Source organism: Alligator mississippiensis, chromosome 1 (assembly GCF_030867095.1).
Source record: "Alligator mississippiensis isolate rAllMis1 chromosome 1, rAllMis1, whole genome shotgun sequence".
NCBI lineage: Eukaryota > Metazoa > Chordata > Crocodylia > Alligatoridae > Alligator > Alligator mississippiensis.
In genome coordinates this window covers 5,629,953-5,642,317 of record NC_081824.1, presented here as the reverse complement: position 1 = coordinate 5,642,317, position 12,365 = coordinate 5,629,953, and the positions used below count along the sequence as shown (strand labels likewise).

At 44.2% G+C, this 12,365-nt stretch overlaps 1 protein-coding gene across 4 annotated transcripts in view; it reads right to left on the bottom strand.

Moving 5' to 3' along the window:
* Positions 1-12,365, bottom strand: part of FZD3 (frizzled class receptor 3) — an 89,526-nt gene that overhangs the window by 40,287 nt on the left and 36,874 nt on the right. For 3 of the 4 annotated variants that reach the window (XM_019483810.2, XM_059728395.1, XM_006260259.4), the window contains exons 3-4: positions 5,839-6,035; positions 1,629-2,646 (exon numbers count right to left, since the gene is read on the bottom strand). The exons of the other annotated variant lie outside the window; for it this stretch is intronic. In XM_019483810.2, coding sequence (XP_019339355.1) covers positions 1,629-2,646; positions 5,839-6,035 — 1,215 coding nt within the window. The remainder of the gene's footprint in view (positions 1-1,628; positions 2,647-5,838; positions 6,036-12,365) is intronic. 4 annotated transcript variants of the gene reach the window in all.

Below are 12,365 nucleotides of genomic sequence, written 5' to 3'. Positions count from 1 at the left end.
ACACTTAACTCCCCTACCCCTCCTGACACCCCCCCCCCCCCCCCCCGGAAGCCTGGATAGTTTAAACTGGAGAAGCTTAAAAGGGAAAAAAAAATGAAAAGATTGAGGGAAAAAACCTTCTAATACTACTCAGGGTCTATGGCTCCTTCGACCCAATTTGCTGTGAATGGAACCATTATTGTTCCTCCATTAACAATACAATGATTCCTGCTGAGCCATTATAATGTTAACAGTATACTGGAGATTTGAGTAGCATTTTACAATATACTGACATTGTTCCACTCACCAGGATTTTGCTAGTTAGGACCCTGCATATTTCAATCTTTAAACTACTCTATACACTGAATTCTGAAGAAACACCATGCCCTCTGACTGTAGGTTACATACGTGTTGGACTGGAATTTTTTTTATATAAGTACATTTTTTAAAAAAAAGATTAACCAATTCCACGTTACAAAACAGTAGACACACAAAAAGCACAGCTATGAGGAGTCAATCAAGCAAATGAAATGGAATACACCCATTCACTGCTATTTCCTGCCATAAAAGTGCTCAAACATTAGGTGGAAGTGAGGAGGATAACCCTCATATAATGCAAGAGGAAAAACAATAAAAAGGGCTAAAAGGTAATATAAGGAATACTGAGACATATAAACTACCCAAACCAGCAGATGGTATTTTCATGGTATTAAAATGCAAGCTTTGATGATGCACATGGTATTCTAGCTCCTGTAGATGAATTTTGTTATATAACCTCCTTCAAATAAAAGTACTCCCCAATGAGATATAAAAACAGATGTCACTCTAGAAATGCCCATTTCGATGCTTTAGAAACAACTTTTTGGCACAAAACCCCTAGGCTTCATTTAATTAACTTCTCTCCTAGAGTTTTTTCCTCCTCTTAACCTGTAGTTACAACAAGATAATACAGTTAAGTGCTGGACAGTCCGGCACCTAATATTTTCAATAGCTTCTACTTCCATGGTAACTGTATCAAACATTTTGATCAGTCAAGTGTAACTGTTTCTTTTAAATAATAAAACCAATAAGCTGAAAGCTTGGGCTTTTTACACAGGTTGCTTTAGACGATATATTAAAAAAAAAAGTTGTTTTGATGCATACAACCTGTCTGAGACCATGAAAATCTGTAAGCTAAAACATGATTGAACAGTTAACAAAAAAACACAATGGAAAATTGTTAAACAGACTATTAATGGTTTTCATTTTCACACCATTCTTCCTTTAGGGCAGATCTTAAATATCTGATTCCCCGTCAAGCCCGTAAACTCTGTCCTTAAAATCAGAATGAAAATACTTCCCCCCTGCCAAGTCCCCAGGTGTCATAAAAACATCAGACTGACAAAAACATGAAAAACCACACTATCTATAAACAAGAAGTCAGTTCTCCAAGGCTGTCACAGAGGTTCACGGCACATTAAATGCATTTGTGGAACTGCCTTGTAATAGCTAATCCTCAAAAAGTGCATTTCAACAATAAGAATAATTCCAGGATCCATCCCTTTTCGGAGCAGCAGCTGCTTTTGTAAGGGATAGCAAATTAGTCCTTAAGACAACTCATCCCTTCCTGTTTCTCGGAATTTCAGGACATGCCACTTTTGTTTCCTCACCTGATAAGGGCACGGGATATGATATTCTCTGCAGCGTTCCTGTATCCATGTCGTCTCCCACACACCTCGGTAAGCCTGCTCATAGAAATAGCAGCCAATTACTACCAAGAGTGGTACAAGGTATAAAACGCTGAACACGCCAATCCGGATCATGAATTTCACCAACTTGTCCTGGTTTTCTTTTTCTAACGGGATTTCAATGCGAACCCGATTGAGGGAGATAATGCCAGCTAGCAGCAGAGAAACTCCAACCACCACATACAGGCAGAGGGGAGCAAGAACAAAATATCTTAGTGCATCCACGTCATAGAGGCCAACAAAACACACGCCACTAATGTTGTCACCTTCAATTTTATTCATTGCTAAAAGGATGATGGTCAGAGTTCCAGGAATGCCCCATGCACTGGCGTGGAAGAGCAATGCTTTCTTTTCAATTGCTTCACTGCCCCACTTTGGCACAGCTGCCAAGAACCATGTGATGGTAAGAATGACCCACCAAACACTGCCAGCCATGGTAAAGAAATAAAGCACCATGAAAAGCATGGTGCAAGCTTTGTTGTGAGAGCCCTGTGTCACTGTAGAAGCCTTGTACTGGGCAGGACTAGATGCGTTACAAGCTACTCGGTCTTCAAGCAGAAAGCCAATGAAGAAAATTAACGACACCATCATGTAACACACGGCGTAAAATATAATGGGTCTTTCTGGATAGCGGAATCGTGTGACATCAATCAGAAAAGTTAAGAAAGTAAACAAGGTGGCAGAAAGGCAGACGATCGAAATAACTCCGATGAAGTAACGGGCAAAGGAGAGTTCTTCACGCCTGAAGTACATGTTTGGGCAAGGAGGAGAACAGTCTCGTACTCTCAGGAAGGAGTAACCCAGATCGGGGTCTATTTTTAATTCCCGGGGGCACCAAAAGCCATAGTCCCTCTGCACTGCCACTGGGGTCTCTTCTGTGGGCTCCCCAGCTAAACTGAGGTCTACAAGACGAGGATAAGGCTCATCACAATCCGGGAATCTAAAAAATAACATATCATAAGTTAAAAATGCATATTATTTGTTTATAATTAATTAAATTAAAATATGAATATTTTACCCATTTTTCCCAATTCAGAGCAGGTCTCATAAAACACTTAAGCATTCAAATACTCTTACAACTTTCTAGGACTATTCAATCACTTAACTTGAAGTATTTTAGTGGGTTTTTTTAAGCTTTTTTAGGAACAGTTTTGGGTTGACAGCTCCTGCCATGCATGATACACTAGATTTTTTTGTATTGGCTTGCTGTCATTTGCTTTAACAAGAAATAATTTTTCCTGTTTTTATTTTAAAAGTTACTAAGCACAGAATTATACCGATACCAGTATCAAAGTTTTGGCAGTTTTAAACTTTCATCAAACAAAGCTCAGTGCTCTTGACAGCTACACACCTTTTCTTTAAAAAAATAAATAAATAAAGGAAAGAGTGGTTTCTTCTCTCTACGTTTCATTACATGGCAAATTCTGTGGCAGTTCAAGCTGACATATGATTTCCTATTCTTGCCTTCTCATGAAACTGAATGGTCGTCATTTGCCAATTGCTTTTGATGAGGTAGATGCAAAGCAACATGGCCGCACCATTTCCCCATTTTCTTCAAATGGAAAAAGAGAAAGGTTATTAGCTGTGTTAGTCTGAAGCGAGGCAGAAGGTGGGGCAGGGCAGCACTTTACAGATTCTGACAAGTTTGTCTCTAAGGTGACATCCTGCCCTGCTTTCTTCATATGGAAGGGAGGTTGGTCTTTAGCAAACTAATCACAAGCTCCCAGTGTTTACAAAAGGCAGGACAGGGTAGCACCTTAGAGACTGACTGGTCGTAGCAGTCCATTTCAGTCAGCTGAGCGTGGTGCCATCCACGAGTACAGACGAATCAGTTAGTCACCCACAGTTCCTACAGACATGTGGGGAGTCTGCTCTGACGTGCTGGAAATCCAGCGCATCAGAGCGGACTCGATTAATCGAGTCTGTGCAAGCATGGAAATTGATGCGCTCTGGCAGCCTTCCGTGTCATGTGCATCAGCGTCTCTGTGCTGAAAAAATGCCGGCGGGGTCCTCTTAACTAAAACACACTGAACTTTAGTTCACAATGCCCTGCCACTGTTTTTCAACGTGGGGACGCTGATGCATGTGACGTGTGGACACTTTTAATTTGCATAGCTTGCTAATTAAAGTGCCTGGCGCTGTGTCCCAAAGTATGTGTAAAAATACCAAGGTACTATCCTGTCCTGCCTGGTGCCTCACTTCATACTAAGATGGCTATCCTCCTCTCTCTCTTGCTTACAAAGGTACTGAAGCCAAGCTGCACTCAGGGGAGACTGATTCTGAAATAGCAGCAGGAAAACAGGACACTGAGATGAGGGACTGCACACAGAAGAGAAACTCTAAGGAAAGGAGAAGCTTACAGCTTGCATATGAAGGAGAGGAGACAGCAGCAGTGGGGGTTAGAATAACGTAGGGGAAGGGAAGTGCTAATTGTATAGGTTAGAAGCAAGAATGGGCTCACAGGAAAGCTGTGTGATGGAATAAAATGTGAAGAAAAGGGAGGGTGAGATGGAAACAAGAATAAAGGTGAAGCAAACAGCAACTCCCCAAAGCCAGAGACTAGGATACTGTAAGTGGAGTCTTCCTCTAACCAGCCAACAAGAAGGTTTAAATTTTAGTGTGCATTTTTAAGATGCAATTTTGGTTCCTAGGCATTCGTGTATTTTGGGGTTGGCTCCAAATGTAAAAAGCAAGAAGTCCCCTAAAATTTAAAATGTCATGATCTATAACTGACAACATTGTCTACAGCAGGAGTGTTAAACTCATCTGGCCTTGTGGGCAGCACTGCGGTGGTGCTCGCGCTGTATCGGGCCTACAGACAGGCCCCAAGTGCAGCCGACAGTGTGCACCAAGGACCAGCCCCACACACCCTGTACAGTGTGTGAGCCTGGTCCAGCACATGCTACAGCTGTATGTGGGTTTAATCCGAGACCCACAGGCAGTAAGGGAGGTTGGATGAGAGTGCTCCAAGGTGGACCTTTGACAACCCTGGTCTACAGTACTTATACATTTTTTTTTAATGTGTTGCAGGAAAGGGAAAGTTAATTTAAGCAAGATTTAAATTGGAGAGGGCTTTGGAAAAAACAAACAGAAGTCTTTTTACATGTTCTTTGTCTAAGCATTCTTTGCTAGTTCCGAGTTTGCGTGTAGACCAAAGCCACTCTAAAGTGAAGAACAGATCAGAAATAAATAAATGGCACATGCTGTTATAAGCGTCTCTAATAAGTCCTGTAATTGGATTGTATAAAAGCTTCAAGAGTTCTGTTCTTCGATGCCACAAGTGACAACCAGCTGGTGTGGATGGGAATGTCTGGACCCAGAAGATAGCTTGTGTGTCATTAGGGAGTCTGGGGGGGAAAGGAAGGCTGACCTTGAAGGATCTGGCTTATGCTGAAGGAGGGACCAGACAGCTATGCAGAAAGCCAGAGACAGGGAAGACTTTTTGGCAGGACACCAGGGTTGCATTTGTGGCCCCTTTATCTTCATTAGTCAAAAAGTCACCAATTAAACACACACAAAAGGAAGCAAGTTTCAACTGTGCCCATTTATGTATATCCTCTGTTGCACGCAGCACAGAAATATCACCTGCTAAAAATTTGCCCTAAAGCAATCCCCTTCACATAAAATTGAAGTTTTATTTGCAAACAGTCTGGGGGGGGGGGGGGTGCTTGCTTAAATTTCAAAAAATGCTTTACATTTTACTCTCCCATCAGAAATAAGACACCAAAACCTATAGATCTCAGGTAAGTATAGTTTTGCAAGACTGGATTAAAGCTGTAAAGTGATATTAACCCAAGGCCACATAATTCAGCTTTACCCAGACTGATGCACTGTGCAAAAATAAAGGAAAAAATAAAATGGAATTAGTATACCCATCTCCTTAAAACTATGCATGCCTTGTCTACTCTAATTACTTATAGGTGTTGTCAGAGTTTTGAGGGGGAGGGAGAGGGAAACAGCAAAAATATGAATTCAATTTCCTCTCCAGGAAACAGCCTGTTACGCTAAACAAAGAACGGACAAAACAGGCATATTTGTAGTGGAAAATTCTGATGTACTGAGAGAGAGTTTAAAACATCCTGGAACATATTAAAAGGTTTACATGGGGTTTTGGAAAAAACAATTTGCTCACCTGTTGCATTCCATATCCTCTGGCCAAGAGACTCCAAACATCTCCATGAGTTTGGAGCATTCACTGTATGCCCGCTGGCAGAGCCTCCGACATGGGAGCGTGACACGTCCATATTCCATGCAGACAGGAGCATACAGGGCGCATAAAAATGGCCGAAAATCCCTTGAGCATTCCAGATTCACCATAGGATGAAACGGCTGGAAAAAAAAAGTTAAATAGCTCTAAGCAACAGTTGCAGACAGCAACAACAGTAAACCACGTTTTGTCTTGTGACTCATTTTGGCTTTTTTTCAATCATTCTGGAAACTCTAGTGTTTGGGAAAAGCTGCAAATGTCAATGCAGCACTCAGACACCAGCTTTCACTTGACACAAACAGATACTTTGAGAGGCTGTCATTTAGTACAGAAACTAAGAGGAAGTCACAGAAAAACATAGGTATTCAGCTTGCATTGAAATCAAGGAGGGTCTGGGCCTAGAATGGTCAGAAAGGTAGAATGAGCTTCAGCCCAGGAAAGCTTGTGCTATATATCTACTTTGATTAGTTATAGGTAAAAATCTACCCTGCCTTCCCTTGCAATGATTTACATTCATCACGCAGCTGAGACATCAAAGACTTCCCCCTTCTATTAAAAAAGAAAAAAAAATCCCATGGTTGCTTAATCTTGTTGTCTGTCTAAATGCAGACCCACTGGAGACCACTGCTTTCTTAGCTGGATGCCTTAGCTTGTATACTGGTAATGATCCCAAACACCCTGAAAAATACTGGAGAAGGCAAGCTGCCTTTGGGATAAAGTAACGCCACAGAATTTTATAGTAGGATTTTTAAACTACTCTTGCCAGCTGAAAGCTGATGAGACTCTCCTCCCTTAGCATCTACTACAATTTGAGCTGGAGCTGCTTCTAACCCAGTACCAAGTTCCAAGTACTTCCAGTCCCATTCATCTTACCCAAGCAAGATACGAACACACTAGGTAAGCCAACTGAAATCGCAGTTCTTTCATCATAGATGTATCCCAAAATGGAAATTAGGCTTGGCTCATGAGCTGAATTCACTCATAAATTCAGTCTTATGAATTTACTGATGGGTAAGAAAGATTTACTTCCTTTAACCTTCAAGAAATAAATCTGTATTTACCTTGAAGCCAAGTTAGGCGTCATAGTTAGTGACTGACCAAGCACTCAAGGTTTTGATGAGAGAAAACATTATGAAATCAGGGCCTGTAAATAATATGAGAGAAGTAGGGGCCCAAAATAACCATATTTAATGCCTTGGGTAATGTCATAAATCACAACATCCTAAGTAGTGCTAACAGCAATTCTGAACTGCAGCTCTTAAAGGAAATCCATCACAATGACACCAAGACTCCTTAACGCTGAATTTCAGAACTGAAGGGGCTGAAAACCCCCATAGTTACTTGATTTCATAACTATAAAAGCAGGTAGTGAATTCTCTTGGGAATAGGGGAAGGGCACAAGTATTATGGGAGAAAAGGGAGTTATGTGTTGCTAGCCTGTATTACCATATTATCCTATTATTGCCATTTGGAAACCTGGTCATATTACTACGGAAGAGTATAAGAGTATTGCACGGGCATGCAGGGAGAAAGTTAAAAAGGTCAAGACACATTTTGAGACTCCGCTGGCAAGGGGCATGAGAGGCAATAAAAAGGGATTCTACAAGTATGTTAAAAGCAAGAGGAAGACCAGAGAAACCATAGGTCCCATACAGAATGCAAAAGCAATCTAGTTACAGATGATACACAGAAGGCTAAAATATTTAATGCATTTTAATGCATTCTATTTAATGCATTTTTTTAACCTATCTTCACAAATAGGCTCAGCTATGAGATGATGAACACAGTTGGCAGAGACAGGGACAGAGATGAACAGCCTAGAGCAGAGGAAGAACAGGTTAGAGATTACTTAGAGAAGCCAGATGCCTTCAAGTCAGCTGGGCCACATGGGACGCACCACAAGTTACTGAAGGAACTGTCTGAGGTCATTTCCGAACCTCTGGCTACCTGCCTTGAGAACTCATGAAGGTTGGGCGAGGTCCCAGATGATTGGAAAAGAACATATATATAGTGCTCATCTTTAAGAAAGGGAAAGAGGAGGATACAGGGAACCACTGACAAGTCAGTCTGACCTCAACACCTGAAAAATCATGGAGGTGGCACTCAAGGGATCTATTGCAAAGCACCTAGAGGAGAACAGTGATCAGGGAAAGCTCCTATGGATTCACCAAGAGCAAGTCATGCCTAACAAACCCGATTTCTTTCCATCAAGTGACAAGCTCTGTGGAGGTAGGGAGGGTGGGAAGAGCAGTGGATGTGATATACCTTGACTTCAGCAAGGCTTTTGACACCGTCTCCCATGCCATTTTTATAAACAAGCTAAAGAAAAACACACCATTTATTAGTAGATAGAAAGGGAGACAATTCTAGTCTTCAAAAACCATTGAACAATGGTAAAAGCCAAAAAACACTAAGATTTATAAAAAGAGTGTTGGGGTTTTCTCTAATAACTGCAAATCAATACTTCTGAGACATGGTAGGACTGCATTTTTAAATCACCATTTTCTTAGTTCAGCTTTTCCCCTGTTAAGTCAATGGAATAAGACATCCAGGAACATGTCTTCTTATGAATTACATCAGTGATGCTCAAACTCCTGCTCATGGGGCTCTCTCACCTGTCTGTGGGGCTCTCCAAAGGTCTACTAATTCTGCACTGGGGGAGTGATGGCAGTGTTAACGGCCGTGGCTGTGGAAGCTACTGGAAGCTGCAGTATATAATGCTGCTACCACAGGCTCTTTTACACACACTCCAGAGGTGGAGGGAGGCACTTTAAAGCAGCTCTTGGAGCTGCTCTAATTAGTTAAAGCACAGCATTCTCTCATGTATTAGCAGCCCCACACTTCAAAATGGCAGCACTAAAGCTTGTTCAACAAGCACCTCTGATGCCATTTTGAAGCGCAGGGATGCTGATACACAGGATACAGGAGGCTGCTAGAGTGTGGTAATTACCATGCTCCTGCAGACTTGATTAATCGAGTCTGCTCTGACACGTGCTGTAATTACAGCATGTCAGAGCAGCTTCCCAGCACGTTTACAGACACCCCAAATTTCCAGATGTGTGGGAAGCCCTATGGGTTGGATGACATGGCCCCACACATCACATCAGTATGCAGGATGGCTCCACAGCCAGACCTGATGCAAGGAGTTGAATCACTGTGTAAGAGGTGGGTGGCGTGTCACCTGGAGTAGAGTTATCTGTCTGCTGGAATAGTAGTGTTCTGTCCTTCGGAAAATCGCCTGCCACGCCTTGACGTTAGAGAGTGATATGCCAAAACACTTTTGGGAGACAAAAGGATCGGTTATAGGCTCAGGAGGTCAGCTTATCTTCACAGGGCTCCACCATCCCCAGCCCTAATCACACCAGATGTTCCAGGTGCGTTGTTGCTCGCCTGCTGTACTGAGGATCTGGTCTCAGTCTTATGGATTCCTTGGCTGAGGGGTCCTCCTTTAAGCTGGCTGCTTGCCATCTCTTAGTCCCAATCCCATCCTTACTTTCAGGGTCGGGACGGACTTAACCCTCCTTGGGGTATAATCTCGTCCATGCCTCTTTTTTCCTCTAGGATCCTGAAGGAGTTATCTCCACCTCTTGGGACTGGACTCACCGACAGAGCAGTCTCCTCTGTTTCTTCGCTGGCTCTCACCAGGTAAGCCAGGGAACCAGGTAAGTCACGGGGCCGGGGCTTTCCTCCAAGCCCTGGGGTTCGTTCCTTCTCTCATCTCTCGTCATCTTCCCTTTGTTCACCTTGCTCTCCTTTTCTCCAGTCCCACCCCAGCTGCTCCCTCAGCGTCCCTTTAAATTCCGTTCTTGGCTGGCTATATCCCCCATGGCAGAACGTGATTTGCTGATTTCCTGATTCAGCTGTTTTTCTTTTAACTTTTCAGCATGGCTTTTTCTTCTTCTCTTGCCATGCCATTCTCCCTATCATGGGCTTGAACTCCAGCAGCAGGGCTTGCTGCAGCAGCCTTTGAACTGTTGCAGCCCCAGCTGGTTTCCTTAATTAGTCGGGGCACAGAGCCTTCCCTGCCTCAGCTCGCTGCGGTTTGCTCAGCGTCTCTTGGTAAGTTTCCTTTCTTTGTGTTCCTCCTTGCGTTCCCGTGGCAGGGTGCTTTAGCCACCCTGTCCCACAGCGTACAGGGCTGAACTGCACCCAGATATGGTGTGCAGGGTTGGGCTGGCATGTAGGGTCGCTTTGCAGCTTGATCTGGTGTGCGGGGCCAGCTGACATGCTGCATCGCATGAATGGACCAACCCCACGTGCTGACCCCACACTGGATCCAGCCTGCAGACCAGCCCCACGCCACTCATCTGGCCACAGGGCCTGAAGGCTGAGAGCACCACTGAATTCAATTACTGCAAAAAGGGGTGAGTTTCTATAATATGCCAAGAAAAGTTTCAATTTACCATTTCTGTCTTCCACCCACCCAGAGATAGATGTGCTAATTTCAGGATACTGAAATGGAACCAGAGCTATGGAGAGGGAAAGAAGAAACATTTGAAAGTGTAAAAAAGGAACATTTTCCAAAAATTTTGATAGGGGTTTTTTAAGATACAAGGTAGGTTTTTAGTAAATGGGCAGCTACACTACAAGTAAAGCTATGTTGGTTACAGTGGGATGTAAACAGCAGCATCCACACTTTGATACTGGATGCAATGTGATCTGTGAAGGCTAGATCAGGATGGGCAAAATTGGGCACGCGGGTCCGATCCAGCCAGCAGTGGACTTCATTTCCCAGCAGCCTCTGCCTGCATAGCTGGGGCTGGTTTCCATGTAGAACCCAGCTGCAGCTGTGCTGTGATAGCACAAGGCTGTGGTTGCCACGGAAACCAGCCTCAACTGCACTGGCGGGGCAGGGCAGGGCGCTGCTCTGGAGTCCTGGGATCTTGAGGCAGGGGCCTCCTAGTCCGGGGCCAGGACAGAGCTGCTATCTGCAGCCTGCACGGTCTGGGCAGGGGTGCACAGGCAGCAGATTGCAGCTCTGCCCTGGCTCAGGACCAGGCTGCCACTGCAGCAAGGAGCCAGGCGCAGCCATGATTTGCTGCCTATGCACCCCTGCTTGGAACATGCAGGCTGCAGATTGCAGCTCTGCCCTGGCCCTGGCCCACGCTGCCCCTGCCACAAGATTCCAGAAGCTCCGGAGCAACCCCCTACCCTGCCCTGCCACCTGCTCTGCCAGCACGGCTGGGGCCAGTCTCCACAGCAATCCCAGCCTTGCGCTATCACAGTACAACTATGGCTGAGATCTCCATGGAGACCAGCCCCAGCCATGTGGGCAGGGGCTTCTGGGAAATGGAGTCTGGCTGCCTGTCAGATACTCTGTTTTGCTCACCCTTGGGCTAGATCCACAAACTTGTTCTGCAAGATGGACAATAAGGAGCAGTGTGGCTTTTGCTTTAGAAAGCATCAAGCCACTTTTCTTGTAAGGAATCCAGACAATAAGCAAAACTTAAGCAAGAAAAACACGTTTTACTTTCTGGACATTTCTAAGTAACACAATGTTCTATTTGGCACAACTGAAGCAGCACAATGTAATGTGGATGCAGCGCTGGTACAATGAGTTTCCTAGCAGCAAGCCCACAGCAATGACTGCTTTGGTCAAATTTCTGAAGACTGCTGGTTCAGGGCCCATGGTAACGGGAAACCTCGGGTAGGTGTAATGTAACAGACAGGACCCCCCTCATGCTGGCAATTTTGTTCCCCCTTGAAACATGGCCCATCTCCCCTTCGCACTCCATGCCTTTCTACCAAAGCAGCGGCCTTGAGGGGAAAAAGGAAATAGTGTATTGAATTTCAGTAGTCACTTTGTTTTAGAAGCATGCAACTACAGGACTTGACAACTTTCCAAATGACAGGAACAAAGATTTTGCTTGCTTTGGACCCAGGAAAATTCAGTATCAAGGTAACAAAGCAACTTGCAGCACACAGAGGAACATAAGAGTGTATGGTATACTCATGCCACAGCACTCAGTGGCCAGCAACCACGGAGACTCTTTGCAGCTTGTGGAAAAGGGAATCAATCTTTATGTGAAGAGCTATGCCATCTGCTAACACAATTTTACAGCATATTTCCAGCAAACAGCAATTAATCTTTGTCCAGAGATTGCTAGGCAGAGCTGCCTTCTCAAGCCACAGTAGGACACTTTCCCTTGCCATACTGTAAGGGCCCCCAGGGTCACCACTGATTCAAAGAGCTTGGCAGCATATGGCTCTGGCCAATCGCCAGCCTTCATGCAACCTCCTTCTCTAGCCCTTGGGTATCCTCATCATAAGTACACTTGCAAGCCTTAAGAGACCGCCTGCAGGAAGTCTCGCAGCCTTCCCTGCACTTTTGCTTAACGTTACTTAAAACCCTTTACATCCAGCCTTCCCTTTACAGCCATTATTAGTTCTCATGTACTTTCTCTGCATGCATCTAAAAGCTTGCGTGGCAATGGGAACTGAAACAACTCATT